This window comes from Felis catus, chromosome A2, assembly GCF_018350175.1.
Source record: "Felis catus isolate Fca126 chromosome A2, F.catus_Fca126_mat1.0, whole genome shotgun sequence".
NCBI lineage: Eukaryota > Metazoa > Chordata > Mammalia > Carnivora > Felidae > Felis > Felis catus.
Genome location: NC_058369.1, coordinates 121,396,181 through 121,418,471, shown reverse-complemented (window position 1 = coordinate 121,418,471; position 22,291 = coordinate 121,396,181). Strand labels below are relative to the sequence as shown.

Here is a 22,291-nt window from a genome sequence, read left to right as displayed (position 1 = left end):
CTGTGGCTACCGGCCGTTTCGTGACCCAAATGGTCACTCTGTGACTTGGCCAAGGGAATGGTGATGATCCCGTTCCATTCAGTGAGTGAACCCCTACAACAGGGAGCTGCCCCTCATCACCCGTAGCCCTGTGGCTCCTCACACTTGGAATGTTCCTCGAAAAGAGGTGTTTGGATCTGAGTGAGGACCTTGGACTGCCTCTGGGACAAGCTCATTTCTCTGTGAGACAGTGTTTCTAGAAGAGCAGAGGCCTAGGGGATCCATTCGGAAGGATCTTGTGCCCACGCAGTTGTGGCTCTGTGCTCCCTGCAGCACTTTGTTCTGAGACAGTTCCGAGGAAGGAGATGTTAGAGGGGGTTGTGGTTGTCCTGTCTCATCACTTAACAGCCTCATATTGGAGACAGGATGAGGTCCCAGCATGGGTTAAAGGGTTTCCGAGAGGATGAAGGAATTCTAGGAGAGAATCGGCCAGTGAAGCCCCCCTGACGCTCCTCAGGGCTGGATGACAAGTACCTAGACGGTGTGCCGCCATTTCTCCCCTCCGGTGCCCACGGCACACGCGGCTAGTGGCTCGCCACCCTCTTCTCGGGTTGAACCTAAACTTGGGCTTCAGTTTCTCAACTGAATTTGTCAGGAAGTCTCTTCCAGTTCCTCAGAATTGATGATAGGGATGAAACCCGTTTTCCAGACCTACCTAAGGGGTGATCGGAACCAAAGCTGACCTGAGTTAGAAGCAGCAGATCTACTGCGATAGTTGAGAGTCAAGGTCTTCTGTGGCCTGAGTCAGTGCAGTGATGAGGGTTTCTGTGGACGAGGGGTGTGTTGGATGCTCTACGTGGCTGGCTTGCGGCGCTTGCCTGGAGGAGGGTGGCTTCTTGGCATTCTCACAAGGGCACCGAATGGGCTGGTGGCACCCTTGCAACAGTCTCAGAGAGTTTCTTCACCCCCACATGCCCAGCATATACCTCCTGGTGCCTGTGCCCCATCCCTATGGCACTTACAGAACTGAGACAGCCAGTGTGGCTGCTGGATCACTGAGCCTGCTGCAGTGCAGGAACTTTAAACTTTTTTATCAGAAAAGTTCTAAGCTGAAGCCTTACTCTCCAATGTTTCCGGCAGGAGGGCTAGTGGTCCATGCTGAAAAAGCAGTCATATATTGCTTTTAAATAGAACTTAAAACTTTTTGATATAGACCTGCATTTCAGAAGCTCAGTCTCTCTTCAAGATACAGCTTAAAAAACCCATCTCCTCAAAATGCGTGCTTTCACGAAACATTGAAATAAAAGCTCAGCCATTCATTCCTTGGACTCATTGATCTCATGCCCTCTGATCCCAGCAGCAGTGTGATTGCAATAGGACTTGATGAAACTAGGCCCTGAATGCTAACATTCTTGGGCGCAAACATATATTATTTTTAATGTTTATTTCCGTACTTTTGAGAGAAAGAGAGAGACAGCGAGTTGCGGGGGGTGGGGTGGGGAGTGGAGAGAGGGAGAGAGAGAATCCCAAGAATCTGTGCACAGTCAGCACAGAGCCTGACTCAGAGCTTGATCATGAAGCATGAGATCATAACCTGAGCCGAAATCAAGAGTCGGACACTTAACCTACTGAGCCACCTGGGCTCCCCGAAAGCAAACATACATTATAAATCAGCCCTTTAGGAAAATAATATCTGTGGCGTTGCTCACAGGATTTTTGTGGATAGCTTAGCATGAAGAATGCCAAAAGCCCCTTTTTAGGCCAAAGCTCCTTTTTATTTTTAATTTTTTTTAAGTAGTTTTATTCTTGTGTTGTCCTCTGAAAAGATGAGCGACAGAAGGCCAATGCCCATCAGCTAGGAATACTTATTTTGGAAGAACAAATCAGTGGAGCAGAACATACTGGGAGAACCCTGTCCAGCACTGACCTTGTCTCTAGAAACTGGTTTTTAGGCAGTAACGGCTTGCGGCTTGTGGTTTGATCTCTCTCTCTACTTCATTCTCCCAAGAATTTTTAAAAGATCAGCACGCTCTCTGGAAGCAGCAAGTACGGATGGCCTCTTTTGAGCTACAACTCATAACTTCTTAGTGTTCTAGACGGCATCTTGAGGAATGAAGTCATCCTCAGTGTATTTGCAGCTGAGGCTTTGGAAGAAGCCACAGGAAGCCTGCCAGCCGATAGGGGAGTTTCATCAAGCTGGCGTGCACTCAGCATTCGTGCGCTCCCGACTCTAGACTCTTTTAGCTGCATTTATATTTTTATGAGAAAAAAATTCCCATAGAATTTCTGCACTCATATACACGTACACTCATGTACACACACACACACACACACACACACACGCGCATACTGATATCCTCAGAGACGTATATTCGCAGGTACATTCCATTCTTTTAAAACAATTCGTCATCAGTGCCGCTGTGTTTTTCTAAATGTTGGGACCTGAAAAAAAAAAAGTTGAATGAAGAGGTGCCATCTTTGTATTTTCCAAAAGTGATGTTACTTGGGCAGAGGGTGGAGGCGTAAAGTGTTCCTTCAAGTGGAGGAAGCCTAAATTGGGGAAGAAGCAGGGCTATAGTTGTGATGTTCATGAGTCTTGTAGGTCGCGTCATGTCTCTTTCAAGAAACCTTTCATTTTTCCTATGGTTAATAGATGCCTGGGGTTTATTTAGCCCTAATGAGAGCTGCACAGGTTTCCTTCTGAGTGTGTGAATTTTAGATCCAGCGACCATTGCTCCTTTAAAATGTGGTAGTGCCCGGTCAGGACTGGTCAAACCTTCTGGGAGGTCTTCTTACAAGAGGACCAAGGATTGTGTTTCTCTCTTCAAAAATAGAGTCATTTCCTCTCTCTAAAGTCGAATTGCAGAGAAGGGATTCGCTGTAAATTTCCATTTCTTGATTAAGTCCTTCTAAGTATCTTTCCAGCTAACCGGACTTTGCACTCTCTACAGAGGGAGTGAAGTGTATTTGCAATCAGCTTTCGCTCACCACTAAGATAGACGCGCAGCATCCTGAGCTCAGGAGTTATGCTCAGAGTCAAGGCTGGTGGACGGGAGAGGACGAGTTCAATTTTTCCGAAGTTTTTTCTCCAGCTGATGACCACCTAGACTGCTGTGCAGGCAAGGACAGCTTAGAAAAGAAAGAAGGTGAGTTAGTATATCCCTTATGATTCTCCCTCTCATACCTGTTGTCTTGCAGCTGTGTTTCAGAGAACTTGTCTGAACTTCGGGGGGTGAGCAAGGAGGTGGAAATGAGAACGGACCTTGTACATAGAGACGCACTTGTGTTGATGTCCCTGATGTGCAGGCAGGATGACGTATATCTATTGTTACAGGATGCTTCCTCATCCACGAGGGTTTTTCCTCCTTCTGATTCAAGTCATTGTACTTGTCTTCGTGACAACTTACTGTAGCCTTCCTTCTACCTCAGCGTTTGTGTATTTCACTCATTGCCTTGTCTTCCTGTATTTTCCTTTCTCAGTGGCCTGCTGAGCCTGGAGGGCAGGGCGCTGTCTTTCACTCATACTGGGATCCCCTCGTGGTGTCCATTAGAGTCTTTTGCTCCGTGAACATTTGTTGAGTTGGAACTGTTGTTCTGAATTCTCTTCCCAAACCCTCTATCTCGTATCTAGCTGTTGACTTAATCAGAATCCATGTTGAGGCAAACGTGGTGACTGGATAGCTTATTACTTCTGTGCCCGAGCGGAAACCCTTCCAAGTAAACCACTGAGGCCACATTTTATAGTTGCCAGTGATACATGCGTTTTGTAAGTTAGACCTGTGATCATTTAGAACAGGGGTCAACAGACTGGGACCTGCTGGCAATCCCCTGTTTTGCAAATAAAATTTTACTGGAACACAGCCGTGCGCATTTATCTAGGTGCTGGTTATGACTGCTTCCATGCCATATTGGCACAGTTGCAGAGTTGCGACAGGTAAGTTACAGCAAGGTGGTGGGGCCCATAAGCCTGAAATATTTACTGTCTGGTTCTTTAAGAAAAAGTTTGCCGATGCTTAACGTAGAAGAACACGTCACAACTTTGGCTATAGAACTTAATGTATTAAGGGTAGGAAGGTACGACAGTGATCCATTTTAAAATGGGAACTTCATGGGGCGCCTGGGTGGCTGTCGGTTAAGCATCCGACTTCAGCTCAGGTCACGATCTCGCGGTCCGAGAGTTCGAGCCCCGCGTCGGGCTCTGGGCTGATGGCTCGGAGCCTGGAGCCTGCTTCCGAGTCTGTGTCTCCCTCTCTCTCTGCCCCTCCCCCATTTGTGCTCTGTCTCTCTCTGTCTCAAACATAAATAAACGTTAAAAAAATAAAATAAAATAAAATAAAATGGGAACTTCAAAAAAAAACTCCAAAAGTTAACAAAAAAACAAACCCAGCTTGATAAAAGTATATAATACCATGTATGAAGCAGTCTTGCCAGAACATCAAATCTAAATCTGATGAAGCCTCTGGACCTAGCTACGGGTTTACAGGAAATGCAGAGGATGGGAGGACATACTAAGTAACACCAGGGGCTGCTGTCTGCAAAGTGCAGACTGTGGAAAACTCTATAGGAGAAATGGCCCCACAAATAAAATGCAAGGGGATAGGGGCACCACCTGGGTGGCTCAGTCGGTTGAGCGTCCGACTTCGGCTCAGGTCATGATCTCGTGGTCTGTGAGTTCAAGCCCCGCGTCGGGCTCTGTGCTGACAGCTCAGAGCCTGGAGCCTGTTTTGGATTCTGTGTGTGTCTCTCTCTCTCTCTCTCTGCCCCTCCCCTGCTCATGCTCTGTCTCTCTCTGTCTCAGAAATAAATAAAACATAAAAAAAAAAAATTAAAAAAAAATGCAAGGGGATAAAGTGAGAGGCAGAGATTAAAAAAAGATTTCAGCTGTTATCAACCGACTGGGTCCTGATTTAAATCAATAAACTCATTCGTAAGACAGTGAAAGATGTTTAACACCGGGTAGTTGAAGAAATCAAGGCTTTATTAAGCCTTTTAGGTATGGCATATTACAATTGGAAATGTACAAAGAGGACATGAGTTGTGTTAGTGAAGTTTAAGGCACCTCTTCTTTGTGTGACGCTTTGATTCCATCTCTGTGAACATAGACGGAAAGAATAGTGTTTTAACGAATCATGATCAGAGGGAGAAAACGTGAAACCGGGGTCCTTTGTAGCCAAGGAGTTGTTTACGCATTTATCTGAAGCCAGAGCCGGCACTCAAAATGGCTGTGAATGTTCTGCATATTTCTCTGTGTGTCTCTTTCCCACGGCAGAGAGGTCATTCTCCAAACACAGTGCTGACTGTAACCAGCAAGTGTGTATGAGAGAACTTGCTTAGTGGATTGTGCATAGATCGCACATACTTTCCTATGGATATCGTTCTATTGCATATTGTACTGGTTGAGAAGTTGCTAAGTGCTACTTAGCGCAAGGAGACTCCAAAATAATGTGGCTTCAAGAAAATGGAAGCTTATTTTTCTCCCGTGTTATGGTCTAGATGTATATGGCCAGTCCAGGGCTGGTGGGTTACCCGGCACCAGAGGACAGCCACATGCGACGTTTGACTTCCACCTGTGGTCCGACTTGCGGGCATGTCCTGGGCAGCAGAAAGAGGGGCAAACAAAGTGAAGGGCGAACCGTCCCTTGTATGGAGGTGACGAGGAAGTTGCACGTAGCATTTCTTCTCCCACTGGTCAGGATTTATCATGTGACCCCGCCCGAGCCACAAGGGAAGCTGGGAAATATAGTCTGTAGCCGGGCAGTTATAGTCCAGGGTTCTGTAACTAAGAAGAAGAGGAAAAAATGGATTTTGGTTAACAACTTGCCACTATTAAAGCTTCTGTCTCTCTCTCTTTCTCTCTCTTTTTTTTTTTTCTTTACAGAAAGCATCACTGTGCAGACTATGATTGACATCTTACGGGACAAAGCCAGCGGAGTCTGTATAGATTCCGAGTCCTTCCTCACCACAGCCAGTGTAGTGTCTGTTCTGCCTCAGAATAGAAGCTCGCCGTGCATTCACTACTTCACTGGGACCCCAGATCCTTCCAGGTTTGTTTGAGACACAGTCGTGCTGGCAGGAAGTATGTGTTCCTCGAAAGCTCATCCAACGCGCCCGCGCTGCGTCCCTGTACCTCTCTTTCTAGAGCCGAGTCACATTTTTCAGTCGGCCCCAACGTGGCCAATGCAGCACAAAGAGTTTGACAAAGGGGAGTTCTTGGCTGGGGTCATATCATTTTTATGACATCCGTGGAATCAAATTGGTTTAAATTCAACCGATATTTATTGAGTTGATATCATGGGCCAGGCGTTGTGCAAACATGCCTGAGGGATGCAAACATACATAACACACAGTGAGACAGATGCAGGAATGCCCAAGATTGATCAAAACAATCAGTTCCTGTAAGTTAGAGGACAAAATAGCCCAGAGGCGATGCAGATTGAGGCAACGTCAAGGGCACTGACCACTTCTTTATTTTTTTATTTTTTTTAGTGTTTTATTTCTTTTTGAGACAGAGAGAGACAGAGCATGAGCAGGGGAGGGGCAGAGAGAGAGGGAGACACAGAATCCGAAGCAGGCTCCGGGCTCCGAGCTGTCAGCACAGAGCCCGACGCGGGGCTCGAACTCATGAACTGCGAGGTCATGACCTGAGCCAAAGTCGGACGCTTAACCGACTGAGCCACCAGGCGCCTCCGGGCACTGACCACTTTGTAAGACATTGTGTTTTAGGGAGTTGCTTTCTGCCTACGTTCAGCAAAGGCATTGTACTGCCCAGTGTTTAAGAACACAGCCTCTAGAATCACCTGTCAGGATTTTGAGTTCCATCTCTCTCACTGAGTGGCTGGTAAGTTACTTAACCTCTGTAAGCTTCAGTATGCTGTACAGACCGGGAGTCCTGGGGATAATGTCAGCTCCTACTTCGTATCCTTGTTGGGAGGATTAAATGAGATAATCCAAGTAAATAGACAGTAGGCTTAACTTTTCTTTTACTAAGACTATCTCTGATTTGCCAGGCAGACAGCAGCCCCACTCCCTGGTAACGTTCGGTCATATACACTGCAAGTCGTGGCATCAGTGGCTTAGACACAGCTTTCCAGTGGTTTCTAATTCAGTTCATTATCAGAAGCACTTGGGGGAGTTTTTGAAAAATACAGGTGCCTTGACCCAAACCTGTTGTATCAGAATCTTCAAGGTGGGCTTACGAATGTGTCAGGTTAAGACTGACCCTCAGCCTGGAAAACCATGAAGATGTCCTATTCTGACAGTTTCAGTGGTATTTTTTAGGGGTTCTCTTGGCTGAAAACACTCATCATTGTTTGTATATCGGATGTCAGATCTTTGCAATCAGGAAATCTGCAGCTGTTCAATTTCATTCCCTTTTCAGCTAAACATATTTATTCTCCTCTTACTGTTTCAGGAATAGAAGACAATGATGGTGTCTAGCTAGGGATGGTTTCTTAGATGACTCAGGGGAAAAGCCGAGTACCTCTCTTGACCTGTCGGACTTACTTTTAAACTACTGCCAATATCAATAGATCCTTCTAGCAGGACCTGACTATTAAATTCAGTATAAGCTATTCCTAGTTTTTCGTCCACTCATGTATTCATTCAACAAGCATGTATGAAGCACCTACTGTATACCAGATATCATGCTTATTGGGTATTAGGGATGAAGTGTATGCAAGGTAACAGGTGGCTTGGAGGAGATGATGAAGGAGCACGCTTCACGGAGGAAGGATCTCTTGAGCGCCGGGCATTGTGGGAAGAGGAAGAGTTTGTTAGGAATGAAAAGCAGGAATGACATTTTGGGTAAAGAGACAGCATGGACACATGCAGAGAGCCATGAAACGGTACCCTGTTGTAGATTATGTTTCCATCTCTCCTCTCCCCGCCACCCCCCACCCCCCACTCCTCCAGTAAACAAGCCTGGCCACCCTCTCATGGCCTCCCACAGTGAACCTCCTCTCCATGGTATTCCAGTCGACCTCCCGGGGTGCGCTCCTGGTTGACCCCGGCTGCTTCCTTTTGACCTTATCTCGAAGCTCTGGATGCTTGGTCTCATGGATGGCCCTGCTCCCGCCCTCTTGTCCGTCCACCAGCTCTGGGGCGCGTCCTTCCTCTCCCTGTTGTCTGGACCTCCCTTCATGGACTCCGACTTAGCTTGCCCCGAACGCTGGTGGCTCAGCTGCCTCTTGGGAGCGCTCTGTGCCGCACCACAGGGGTACACGTGGGCACTTAGAGCTCTTCTGTAGAGTGACTAGAATGCCCTGCCGTGTTCTTTAGCGGGCAGGAGCCTTTGAAGGAGTGGGTTGAGCTGAGGAGGGCCTGAAGTACCCGCCTTGCTCCTCATGTCTCAGGCACCGGCCCCCGCTGTGCTTAGAAGACAGGGCTGTGTGAGGCCAGAACACTAACACAAAGGAATGCCATTTCCTAGACTGAAGTACATGGCCCGGTACGGTTCTAAAAATGGGCTGGGAAATAGCCTGCTTATATTTAATCTGGAAGATTTCAAGTAATTTTAAAAGAAAGTTATTCATGGTTAAATTAATTGAAAAGACCTTAAAGAAGATTAAGGCATTCATTTTTTATCTTTCAGGGCTAAGGGAGCTGCGTTTCCTACTGTGTTAGAACTGTCACAGAATCTTTTCTCCTATTCACCATTTCAGTGTTTCTCTGTAATTGGGCATGTTTAACATTTTCTATTTTGTCAGCAGGAAGCATAATTACCTCCTCTTGGGTTTTTAGGTAGTAAATGGGGGAAATTTTAGCTGGCTTCTGCTGACGCTGGAAACAGTAGAGAGATGTTTTCAGGAAATCATTTCAAAGCAGGGGGCTCGCGAAAGATTATGATTTAAGAGCGGGACCGTGTTCTTTATCCCTCCCAATTAATGTTCGGAACCAAAGGACACCATCTGACTGTTGCTCTGTCTGCTTCGACACGTCTCTGCCCTTTGCTCGGTGGACTCATTACAGATCCTTCTCTGGAAATAACTTGTTCTCGCGCTCTCTTTTCCTCTTTCTCCGCCCCTTCCAGGATGGACCAGGTTCTGTGCAAGTTTGAGGGCTGGATGGAGGTGCAAAAGTCAGAGTTTGAGAGCTAAAGAGGGAGATGCAAAAGACCTTTAATTAATTTTATTTATTTATTTATTTATTTTTTCAACGTTTATTTATTTTTCGGACAGAGAGAGACAGAGCATGAACGGGGGAGGGGCAGAGAGAGAGAGGGAGACACAGAATCGGAAACAGGCTCCAGGCTCCGAGCCATCAGCCCAGAGCCTGACGCGGGGCTCGAACTCACGGACCGCGAGATCGTGACCTGGCTGAAGTCGGACGCTTAACCGACTGCGCCACCCAGGCGCCCCAAAAGACCTTTAATTAATTTTATTGAGGAGGCAGATTCTGTCCTATTAATATTCCGTTGAGTCAGCTGGTGCCTCAGTTATCCACGTGGTGACAGCAACTGACTTCAGTGCTCTGGTTCTGACCTTTGGAAGCCATTTCCTTCTTGGAAGCTGGCACTTGCCAAAGCCTCACTGATGTGAAGAATTGGAGAGGGAAAGGGGAGAGAGGGACCTTAGCACATTGAGACTGTGAAGTTCGGGGTCCTGGAGCCCGTGAGAGCCGAGCAGGTGCGTCTCTTCCCAACCCCGTGTTCAGTGACGTCACACTGGTAACGTGACATGGGTCACAGTGGGCACGTTCACACCACAGAAGCCGGCAGACGCCATGGATCGGGGCTTACTTTTTCAGATACGGTTGCCAAACCGGCACATCGCCAAGAGGCCCCCACATCTGAGAAAGCCCACAGAAAGCCCACTCGGGGTACAGGATGGAGAAACCAAGAGGGGGAGAAAATTAAAAAACTTTTCCATTTTATTTATTTTTTTTTTTTAATTTTTTTTCAGTGTTTATTTATTTTTGGGACAGAGAGAGACAGAGCATGAACGGGGGAGGGGCAGAGAGAGAGGGAGACACAGAATCGGAAACAGGCTCCAGGCTCTGAGCCATCAGCCCAGAGCCCGACGTGGGGCTCGAACTCACGGACTGCGAGATCATGACCCGGCTGAAGTCGGACGCTTAACCGACTGCGCCACCCAGGTGCCCCAAAACTTTTCCATTTTAAATATTAGAAGGCTGTGTCCCAGCCCATTTCTCTCATCGTATGAGGCTGTGGACTTCGGCCCAGGAAACAGAAAATAGGGAAGAAATTCTAGGAAAATGGGATGTTGGGCCTAATTTAACTAGCGGCAAATAGCTGGGGAGTTGCAGGGGACCTGGTGTGTGTGTGTGTGTGTGTGTGTGTGTGTGTGTTTCTCCCAGTGTGCTAAGTTGAGAGGCAAAGCTGAGTCAACTGAGACTGTCTCATCTGGTTAATTCAAATGTAGTGACGAACGGCCTGTTGGTGGAGATAACACTTAACAAATGTTAGACGTGGCCGCATAGGTAAATACGATCCCTGGTGCTGTTCAGGGAACAACCAGCAGAGACGTACCCAGAGGTGAGGGCCCCGTGTGAAATAGCACCCCCGTCAATTTCACTCTGAATGCGTACAGCACCAGATTCCTCCTCTCTCCTGCCCTTTGACCTCACAACCTTCCAGAGCATCTGGATCCAGCCCGAAGCTCATCCCATGCCCCAAATGCACGAGTTCTCTTTCCCTTTAAAATAGAAAGGCCCTTCGCTGATAGGTCCTGCCCTCAGCCAGATGCGGCTGAGATCGTGTGATTAAAGTGACCGACAGTAAAGCTGGAGCGACCCATTCAAGAGACACCTGCAATTGAGAGAAAACTGGTCATTTGGGGTTATTTTGAGCTTGGTTGAACGTTTAGCAGATTCACCCACGCAGGAGCCTTTTGCTGCCCCTGGGGGACTCCAGGGCACGGGATAAGCCTGGCTGAGTGGCTTGGGGAGTTTCTGCACCTTCCTAAGGATAGAGCCATATTTGAGGTCAGAAGTGCCGGCTGGCCACTGATGATAAAATCCCAAAGCACCAAAAGGCTTTTATTTTTCTGCACAGTGTGTATGAAGAACCAACAGAAGGTTAATATAATGGTGTGAGGTCGTGGGCGGAAAACTGACCTCAGTTTAGAAGACCTGAATTTAGTTCTCTATCTGCCACTTACTAGGAATATGCCTTTGGACCCAACACTTAGCTGCTGTGAGCCTCAGTCTTATCTGTAAAATGGGATGGAAGTGTTTTCCCTGCCTTGTTCATTGCTGTATCCCTAGTACCTAGAATGGTAACGGGTACTCAATCATTACTCAACACGTATTTGCGTGTTGAATGGATAGAATAGAAAAGTGAGCGAATAGAAAAATAGGGGTACTAGGAGAACTGAATGCAAGCGCTTTGAAAGTTATGACACGCTATAAAACGTCAGGGGTTTCCATGGTAATTATGCTTTCTTGCCAAATGAGAAAACAAATGACAGGGAGACATTTTTTACACTGGGTCGGTGCGTGCGTCACAAAATTCTGGAAGACAAAAGGGACAGATGAGGCCAGGACGCCTCCCAGGGAGCTGGTCTCTGGGCTCGAAGGCTAAGATTCTGCAGACTTCTGAGACAGAGCGTGGGAGACCACGCTCTGGTCCCTGTCATCAGACTGTGCCTTAGATTTGTCTCAGGGAGAGCTGAGGGTCGTGGTCATATGGTTTCCTTTATGTTGCTCATGGCTTCCTTTGTTTAATTGTCCCTCCTGACGGTGGATTGTCCCTGTAGAGTCGCTCAGCCGGCCTTAAACCTCCTCATTAACCAGCTGATGGGAGACTCTTTGCCACTGGAAGCACTTTCCCCTTTTGGGCCTATTATCCTGTGTTCGTGTCACGGCACACAATGCAGGGGCCGAGTGACCCGGGGTGAATTCCGGGTTAGGAGGCTTCTTTGAACCAGCTTTCTGGAGCCCTCTCAGGTGTGCCTCACGTCAGGGCCATCCCTGGGACACTCTGGGAGGGTTCCACAAGTGTGACAAAGTGTGCCCTGGCCTGTCCCGGTGGCCTGGGAGGGGTGTGCCTTGTGACTCAGATGACAGTTTCAGCTTTGCCGCTGGCTGGATATGTGACCTTGGTCAAGTCATTTAATGTCCGGGTCGTTACTTAGCATACATTTGATGAAGTGGCATTTAAGAAGCTACCATCTGGGCTTTAAAAAAAAAAGTTTATTTATTTTTGAGAGAGAGAGAGAGTAAGTAGAGAAGGGGAAGAGAGAGAGAGACGGAGAGAGAAAGAATCTCAAGCAAGTGCCGAACCACCAGTACAGAGCCCGATGCAGGGCTCAAACTCACGAACTGTAAAACATGACCTGAAACGAAGTTGCACGGTTAACCCCCTGAGCCACCCAGGCACCCCCCTCGATCTGAACTTTAAGTGTGGGAAAATGGCAGAAATTCTCCTCACCTATTTGTATTGTTCGTGTGATTTTTTATAAGGCTTGGCGAGAAATCACAAGGTTTGGGAACCACTGAGTTACCCACATTCTGCTTTTTTTTGGATACATAGGCACAAATAAACCCTGAATTATAATTCCCACATTCAGGTTTAAATAATTATTAGTGTTATTGCAATTTGTTATCAACAGAAGTTTTTATTTATTCAGTCTCAAAAACTCTCCCTTTAACCACTTGACAAATCTATGCTTCATGTTTGTAGCAGTTGAGGGTGCTGACTTCCTTACAGACTTTGGGGGAAAAATCCTTGGAGAGCTTTGGCTGCATTAGAGTATTATGGGAATCCCATCGTATTTATTATTTATTTTGAGAAAGAAAACTGATAGATGGGATAACTAGTAAACATACGGTACTTTCTTGCTTTAGAAAAGCCACTGGGCACCTTTATTGAGGTGGAGTGGGTTGGCAATTCCATCAACTGGAATGTTCTGATTTTTACTACCCTGTTATCCTATGTATTGGATGCAAAAGGCCATGACTGTGCTTAGCATGAACTTCTTGTTTTTAATGTTCATTTTTGAGAGAGAGAGAGCACGCAGGGGAGGGCCAGAGAGAGAGAGAGAGGTGGACAGAGGATCCGAGAGAGAGAGAGAGAGAGAGAGCGCGCGCAGGGGAGGGGCAGAGAGAGAGAGAAATGGACAGAGGATCTGAAGCAGGCTCTGTGTTGACAGCAACGAGCCCAATGCGGGGCTTGAACTCACGAACCGTAAGATCGTGACCTGAGCCAAAGTCAGACGCTCAACCGACTGAGCCACCCAAGCGCCCCAGCATGAACGTCTTGAAGTCAGAGTCACAAGTTCATGAACTGCATGACATACAAATAGAAATTTATAGGTTTGGAACCTGGAAGGGAACTTCGAGATCATTTTAGTCCCAATCAGAGACAGGGAGCACGAGTGCCCCCACAGCTGGTCAGAGTAGAGAGGAGTCGCATACCCTCATTCTGTGGCCCAGCCCAGTGCTCTGCCGCCGCTGTCACGAGTCAGGCAGATCTGGGATCCGTGCTCAGCCCGACGAGTGATACCAGACTGTGCCCCTCCTGGCCCCCCAGAACCGTGGTCCTCGCCCACGGGGCCACCGTGTCAGAATGGTCCTGAGATGTAGAGTAACGCCCTCCCAGTGACTGAGCCTGGCCACCTCATTGCCCAGCGTAAGCCTGCGGAGGTCACGACTCTGACCCTTCCTGGCCACGGCACAGACCCTGCGGCCCAGAGGACGTGAACTGTGCGGGCTTGGGGCTGCACAGCAGGAGCCTCAGAGCCAGGGTCCCACAGAAGGGTCTCTGCGCCGGGCCAGGAGGCTGCAGATTAACGCCTGCTGGCAGGCGGCACAGTGGGCGCCGACTTTTCAGGAACCCCTTGTGCTGTCAGGTCCTGAAGGATGGGATGCTTGCCTCCTGTGAGGCCGCTGTGTTGTAAGAGACCAGAAGGCCCCGGAAGCCATGTCTGTGCCGGACTCTTTGCTCCCCCCTGTTTTCCTCCCGCTTCCCCACCCTTCCCTGTCTGTTACCCTTTTCCTGGGACCCCTCACCCTGCAGCCCTTTTGCAGAATCAACTGAATGACTAATTGGATAATGCAGCATTGTATTGAGCATTCAGTAGAAGGGCCAATGACCCATGGATGTTCTAGAGGCTGTAGGAGGTGGCACTTCGTGGTCCCTCTATGAAAGGCAGCCCCCCCATGTCCTGGGGAGGGAAGGTCCATGAACAGGGTACCTGGCACCCATCCTTAACCAGGCCCACCCCACTTCCCCAGCTTGGAGTATGAAGGTCTCGCTGCTTGTAATAATCAAATCAACTTAGCCTGAGCCCGGTCTTGCAGAGTGAGTTCGGTGTCTTGACTCTCTTGAGCCCTCTTTCCCGTGACCTCCTCAGGGAACTAACCTAAGAGGTTACTTCTCATGACAGATCTCCCCCGCTATCCGCAAGTTCTTTTTCTGCCACACCCCTTTTACGAAAGACGTGCGTTAGTACAGTACCTGTTTTCACTAACCGAAAGAAATCCCAAGAGGCTTCTCGCTCTTATGAAATGGTAACTGCTTCTTTGCTCTATACCATTTTGGCTTACGAGAAGTTTCATAGAACATTCTACCTCCAGATAGCGGGCGTGGGGCGGTGGTGGGGGGGGCGCTTCAGATGGGGGAAGAGCCCGTCCTGTTGTCCCTGTAGCCCTGCTCCTCAGACTTGGTCTATCGCCAATCCCCCGGGGACCTTGTTGACACGCACATCCTGATTCAGCAGGATGGGGGCGGGGCCTGAGGGTGATGCCAAAGCCCCGGGTCCAAGGACACAATTCAGGGAGCCAGGGTCCGACCAGTACACCTGGAGGTGTGTTTGTAGTCCTCTCTCTCCTATTGTTATTGCAGGTGCTGCCCCAGGGTAGAGAAAGGCAGACGCCTTTCAGCCTAGATGGATGGCCCGTTGCACCCTTTTCTCCAAACGCCACGCGTCTGTTCGCCTTACTTTGTACAGCCGAAAGGGGCCTCCCAAACGTTCTTCCAGGAACAAAGCAAGTCTGTTTTGACGTCTCCTTGCTGCTCATAGAAGAACTTGCAGCTGGCAAATGACAGCTTTACTAAAATATTTACTAAAATACGCAGTTGTGTCTGTCTCGGCCCCCACCCACCAGCCGCCGGGAGCTGGCTCAGGAAGCGTTGGCCTAACGAAAGGACAGCCTCTGGTGTCCTCGCGCCTCAAGCTCAGTTGGGCTGAAGCTCCTCTCCTTTCTCTCCAGGTCCATATTCAAGCCCTTCATCTTTGTGGATGATGTGAAACTTGTCCCCAAAGCCCAATCTCCCTGTTTTGGGGACGACGACCCTGCCAAAAAGGAGCCTCGGTTCCAGGAGAAGCCAGATCGCCGGCACGAGCTCTACAAGGCCCACCAGTGGGCACGCGCTGTCATCGAAAGCGACCAGGTGAGCCTGGGGGGGGGGCTGGCGGAGGGGGGCGCGGTCTGCGCTCGAGGAGGCAGGAAGGCGTTAATCCCGCACCTCATTTCCCTCCTCGCCAGTACGCCTCCTTCCAGAAACCCGGGGACCCGAGGCCTTCGGAGAAGGCTGCTGTTCACTTTTCCGGCCAGTCCCCTGAAACCTAACGAAATGAAGCCTCCACGTCTAATGTTGGCCTAGAACTCAGTGGGCTGGGAATAACCCTCTTTCATTTACCGTTTCCCTGGGGATGTTCCCTGGGAATAATAGATGTGTGCAGTTCTGGTGGGGGTAACTGCTTTTCTGCTGTCTAAAAGTCTTTGTGTACTTTTGGGGGTAAAACGTTGGTACGAGATGGCAAAACCTTAAAGATGCAATCATGTGTTGTTTAAAAAAAAAAGGAATCCTTCAAAAAAAAGTTCTGTAGACAGACGGGGGGGAGGGGTGCACAGTAGTGCAAATGTCCTTATGCCACTGACCTCGTACACCTAAAAGTGGCTGCCATGGCAAACGTTGTGTTATGTGTATTTTACTATAATTTTAAAAGAGTTTTTCAAAAAAGATTCTCAAAGTCCTAGTTTTTTAAATTGAATTCAATTTTTATCTGAGAGAGAGAGAGTGTGTACACGAGCAGGGGAGAGGGAGAAAGAGAGAGAGAATCTCAAGCAGGCTCCACACTCAGCTTGGAGCCCTCCACAGGACTTGATCCCACGACCCTGGGATCATGAGCCAAAATCAAGGGTCGGACGCTCAACCGACTGAGCCACCCAGACGCCCCAGATTCCTAGTTTTTAAAAATAGTTATTCTCCAAGGTGCAGCTCACCCGCCCCTCCCCGCAAAGCTTTGGCAAATAAAGTTACAAGACATCAATTCAAACGAGACCTGCACCCAATGTATGCCCACAGCAGCCACTAGTGATGGGTTGCGTATAAAATCCAAGACTCTGTTTTGCTGAAGGGAAGGGGAAGGAACGTGGCAGTTAGACGCCCATCTGCTTCCCAAGCATGTATTTGCCAACTTGCAACGAGTCTAGTTTGTCCTGAAGAAAGGGACACCTTGTAGGGAAATTGGCGTTTGCATTTGCGTGGACCGGGTGAGCTTTTTTTCTTGTGCTTGGCATGATGGACTGTATAAAAAGCATAGAAAGAAGGGCACCATCAGCAGTAAACCCAAGGGATTTCAGAAAGCATCTCAGAGAAGGGCAGTCTCACCATCCATAGGCTTTGCACTTCCGTGCCACAGAAATGTCCATTTTGACATGTCAGAGTCACCTGGTGTTTTCGCCTCCGTCTTCCCTGCCGGATGTTTCCGTGGAACCATGAGTGCTTCCACTCCACCGCACTGACTTTTGTCTGGGGCTGTCTATTGAGGTTCCCAGCAGTGCCTGTCTTCCAGGTGGATGACAGTAAGCCCGGAGTGAAAATGCCACTCGGTGCGTCGTTTCGGGGCTCTCTGGCAACTAGAAGGCGGAGGGAGAGAGGGGCGTGTGTTTGAGCCCTTCTGCACAAAATGCCACGGAGATGAGACGGATGAGGGTGGGTGGGCTCTGACGTTGAGACATGGCCGTTGCTTTGAGTCAAGGCCGTGTTAGGAAGTGGGGGACGGCTGCTGACGGCGGCTTTGCCATTCTGGGACTAACTGGGCAAATGGAAGCTTTTCACTGTCACACGCTCTAAGCGAGTGGAAGAAGCAATCTCAGCGGCTCAGAAGAAAGTACGTCGGGCGACGGACACGGCACGTGTTTATTCACTGATCGTTCACCCATTCAGCAAACATTTACTGGGGGTGCCTCCTGTGTCCCAGGCGTTGAAGCCTGGTGATGAGCCCAGTTCTCACTCCCGGGAGATCGTGGTCCAGTGGGGGACACTGGCAAGTAGACAGACCCTTACAGGACAGGAAGAGAACAACCACGGCAGAAGTAAAGGCACGGACAGTGAGCCCAGAGGAAAGGTTCAAAGAGGCCCGGAGATGGGTGCATGTTGACCAAGTGCCGAGGAAGGGCAAGGTGGAGTATCATGGGTTGGAAGAATGCAATTAATTCAGTTTGGCTAAAGAGAAAGGGAGACTTTGGGGGGCCCGGCGGGAGGTGAGGCAAGCAAGAGCCTCGTACTCAGGTGACAAAAGGCCTTTCCTGAATGTCACTCAGGAGTCTGGATTTTATCCTAAAGGCAGTGAGGAGGTAGGTATGCCAAGCAGAGCAGTACCATAACCGCACTGGCATTCTAGAATGATCCCTGCGGCAGCCCTGGGGAAACAGATCGAATGGGGTGGGTAGGCCCCTGAGAGGCTTTCTTGTCCAGCGTAGTGACTCTCACTGTTCCCGCCCTTCCTCAGGAGCAAGGTCGCAAGCTGAGGAAGACCATGCTGGAACTAGAGAAGCAAGGCCTGGAAGCCATGGAAGAAATTCTGACCAGCTCTGACCCTCTGGACCCCACTGAAGTGGGGGATCTTTTCTATGACTGTGTTGACACTGAGATTAAGTTCTTTAAGTGAAGTAAGCATTCCCTCTCCCCTTCTTATTTAAACGTTCCCACCTTACTAAATTACCAGCAAAACAAACCACTCTCCTGTTTGAGTAAAACGAGACAGTTCAGACGTGTGAAAGTCACACTCTTGTGTTCTGCCCTCAATCCCAGCAACGCCCCCTTCTTCTACAACGTAGCTCCCCCTTTGCAGTGTAACGTGTGTCCATTTGCCTGTCTTTCGATTGTGTGACCACTTGTGGATTTTCAGCTGCTATCATTGTATTTCAGTGACCGTGGACACACTAGCCTTCTCACGGAGGACGAGCGTTCGTCAGGCCTTCGCAGGGGGCTCCACAGTGCTGAGTGCGCAAGAAAAGCAAAATCTATTGAAGTCTTAGTCATTCTTTCAGTAATGGTTCCTTTCAGGTTACCAAAAGGCCCGGGGCTTCTGTGTGTGAACTTGAGGGGGAAGCTTCCCGGCCTCCCCTTCACACGAGCGCAAGCCCGTCGTGCAGAACGTCTGCAGATGTGTCTGCTGAAGGACACAACCAATGGGAAGGAACAAAGGGGGCTCCTCTCTAGTCGCAGCTCATCTGATTCTCGTGGTTCTAAGGGGCCTGTCCTCTGTCTGCTGTGCTTGTGCGCAGTGGACCCACAGACGGCTCCTGAGCACGGGAGAGCTGGTTAGCGGAGTTAGCTAGAACTGCCCGTGTTGGAGATTCCGAGGCAGCCATGCGCGTGGCCTCCCCACATCCCCACGTGGCTCTCCCCAAAGGCCCGAGGCTCTCGCTGCACAGCAGCACGCCCATCCCTTGGCCTTGCGTAGAAACGATTTCGGGCCTGGTTATGGCCATCCACTCCGGGATTAATTAAATGGCCCTGTGGCATGGTTCTCCCCCGCCCCCCCCACAAAGCTGCGTATCTCTCCAGCTAATGAGGGAGAGAAAAGGAGAGACCGTTGGCTGTTCAGATGCTAGTTAAAGTAGCTGGAATCCGAGCAGCGACTACATTATCTCAGCGGAGACTTTAATTAAACTGATTTGTTTCCAGTGTCGCGTTCACACGAAGTATTTGACTTACCACCAGAGCACAGAAGAGCATGTGAGGAAGACCAGATGGGCCGGGCATCGGGGAGACAGAGGGCAAGGAGGTGGCAGATGGAGGCAGAAGCAGGTCGCCGCAGGGTAGCGATCCAACCCCCAGCCTTCCTGCCCGGCTTGTTATATATCCCACAAGGCTGTGTACGATGCACCTGGCTCTCCCTGGCCCTCCCTTCGTTCCTCGTGCCCCGTGTCCTGGTAGCTGCCCTCACGGCGAAGGCAGCCGCGGCGGGCAAGGGTGGGGGGGCTCCCCTCCAGCTAGCGAAACTCTCACCCACTCCGGAGATGGACAGGGGGCAGAGATGACGAAGGGACGTATATGCGGGTCAGCAGCTCCTGGAAGAAGGGCAGCCCCACTATTCCAGCCTCACCCCCACCGCTGGGGCCCCGTCGTGCTCCGTCACTGGTAGGAATTTGCAAGTGGAAATACTGGGAGTGTCAGTAATCTTCGAAGTGACCTTGGGTTCGGGACTCTGCACGACAGGCAATAAGGGCCGGAGGGGACGTGGGTCTCACACACAGATGCAGACACGGATGGTCACGGGTTTTATCGGGACACAGCTGGTTTCTCTACCAGCTCCCCTCCAAGGGTGTAGGTATAAAGGCACCACGAGCTTTTGGTCCAGCAGTTTTGTGAGTTCTGTACGTAAAATCACAGACGACAAGCGGTGGGAGATGGGAGGGACGTTTGAGAGCTGACAGGGTCAACACGGCCATTCGTGGCGGCTCGTAGCTGCCGTGACCCAATCAGGGCTTTCACGGGTGACGAACTCAGGGTCTTCTGGTAGATGGAGCAGCCACTCTCAGAGCAGCTGTCTACAGGTGCTAAGTTGGGGGAGGGGAGGTTTGGAGGTGACATTTTCGGTGCCTCACCCCGCCCAAGTCCACCTGCTAGGTGGTTATTTAAAACAAGGGGATGTGTTAAGCCACCCTAAGATTTCACCAGGTGGTTTCACCTCTACCTATGATAGAAACATTTCATCGGACCTGACGTGCCTGAGATACCCAAGGTGATTTGGGGTTTACCAAAAGAAGTCTGGTGAGAATAGATTACACAGGGGTCTGCTTTCATTATTATGGGCCAAACATTATTGTGGGCCAGCCAGTCTATGCGATTTCCTAACCACCATGAAATGGGAAATACAATGGCTACTTCTCTTAGGGGACACTGACCTTTGTCCAGCGTCTCAAAGAAGGGCCAACCCTAAATGAGAATTGTCTGGGCTAATGGTGTACATCACAATTGTGGTGCCCCAGTCTTGGGCCACCATGGGCCATGGCAGCCCTCCATGGCTAGGCCGGGCAAGAAGTTCAACGGGGGCTGGGACACTTCTGTCAGGCACAGAGGGGGTCTATGTACAGTCAAACCCCCAATAATAGCGTGGGTGAATTCTTTGCGCATTTGGGCGGTGTGGAGAAAGACGAGAAGAGAGTAGAGAATCTGTTGATGTGGCTGGACTCCCTTCTAGTGACTTCTTTCTACTTACGTCCACTGCTTGAAATTCGTTCTTGGATTTTGAACAGGCTGGTGGGGGAAGGTATGTTTCTTTTTAAATTCTCCAAACAGACCCCGCTTTTGAAAAATGCTTATCATTACATGGATGAATTCTTGACCAGGGATTGCTTTTCTAAAGGCAATATGGAGAAAATGAATATTCAAGAGGAACTAAGAAAACAATGGTTAAAGGTCAGCATGTAAATAGCTCCCTGAAAGAACCATTTGTGTGTCCATTAAGACTTGGACGGGGGAGGTGTGCGTGCTTTGTGCAGCAAGAAGACATGGCTGTAAAGGATGGCATTTCTCCCCCAATCCCATGCCCCGTAACCAACCATAAGCCGCTTAGTCTTGTCTAGTAGATGGCATTGCCGTAGATGAAGACAGCCCTCATCCTCTAAGGGAGCAGAGGCTCCAGTAAAAGTAAATTAGCGAAGCAGAGGTAGTACTCTTCCTTCTTGGAGGTGGTTTGGAACTTTCAGTAGAATAAGCATATACTTGAAATTCTGGTGATTCTTTAGTGCCCAATAACATAAGACACAGTGTTCTTATTAGACGGTCTTCCTTACAAGCTAACAGAGCAGGTGTGTGCCTAGTAGATACTAGCAGTGAAGTTCCTTCACTATTGGGTGAATTGCTAGGTATAAAAAAAAGAATTGCCAACCAGGCAAACTACTTTGCTCCCTAACTTATGTCATCCCGCACTGGTACAGGTGTCACACAGCTCTGGCCGGCCCCAGCAGGGAAGCCGGGTGGGACCAATGTGTCTGCTATGAAACCACTCACTGCATCCTTGACTAAAGAACTGCATCCTTGACTAAAGAACAGTCATTTGTCGGGGAGGTCTTCAGTTGAGCTCGCAGGTTTAGGCAGGAAGCACACGGAGGAAGGAGGGAGGGGGGGAGCCCCCCTGGCTGGCCGTTCCCGTACGGAGGGGGTGGGGTGGCAGGTCACGTGCATCTGCTGTCCCAGCACCACCCTGTGCCTCCCTGTGGCTGTGGCGTTTCATTCTGCACGGTCCCAAGCCCCAGCTCTCCTCCTACGGTTTGTGCCAAACGTGCCGTATCTGACCGACTCCCAACATTCCGAGATGTCACCTGCAGATTTCTCATGGGAATGCATTACGTATGTGTTTGCAATCGTGCTGTGAGAAGTTCCATGTGTGAGCTGGAAAATGCTATTGGCAGGGAATACTGACAAAGAAAATCTTTCTGTTTCCTGCAGTGGGAACCGACCGTGTAGTCTTAACAGCCTTTTGTACAAATATCGACAAACCAGATAACTTCCCTATCCAGTGCTTGCCCTTGGAATTGTCTCTAAATACATCAAGCATACAATAAAAAAAAAATACTGAAATTAATGTCCTTGTGTTTCATGAATAAATGTGGGCATCGGTCACAAAAGAGAACATGTATGAAGGGGGATGTGTTTTTCTGACCGGACTCGTCATCAAACCCAGTCAGCTCAGTGTTTCCAACATGGTGTACCATTTGGTGAGTAACTTAACTCTTTGCAAATAAGCACAAAAGCACAACCCATCGGGTTGGCTACCATCAAAGAGCAGAAAATAAGTGTCGGTGAGGATGCGCAGACATCGGAACCCTGTATGGTACTGGTGGCCGTAAAAAATGGTGCAACCGCTGTGGAAAGCAGTATGGCAGTTCCTCAAAGAATCGGAAAAATTGGATTAGCCTATAACCAAGCAATTCTGCTTCTGGGCATATGCCCCAAAGAACTGAAAGCCAGGTCTGAGGTACTCTTACGCCCGTGTTCACAGCAGCAACATTATGCCCAGTGGCCACGGTGTGGAAGCAATGCGAGTATCCACTGAGATTATTCTGAGTGAAACAAGCCAGTGTCAAAAAGGCGAATATTGGGGCGCCTGGG

General features: G+C 49.3%; 1 protein-coding gene across 2 annotated transcripts in view; it reads left to right on the top strand.

Annotated features, from left to right (window-relative positions):
- Positions 1-21,764, top strand: part of SCRN1 (secernin 1) — a 63,728-nt gene extending 41,964 nt beyond the window's left edge. For both annotated transcript variants that reach the window (XM_023250464.2, XM_019825641.3), the window contains exons 5-8: positions 2,931-3,125; positions 5,858-6,023; positions 15,151-15,331; positions 17,679-21,764. In XM_023250464.2, coding sequence (XP_023106232.1) covers positions 2,931-3,125; positions 5,858-6,023; positions 15,151-15,331; positions 17,679-17,837 — 701 coding nt within the window. In that variant the 3' untranslated portion in view covers positions 17,838-21,764. The remainder of the gene's footprint in view (positions 1-2,930; positions 3,126-5,857; positions 6,024-15,150; positions 15,332-17,678) is intronic.
- Positions 21,765-22,291: the final 527 nt, after the last annotated feature.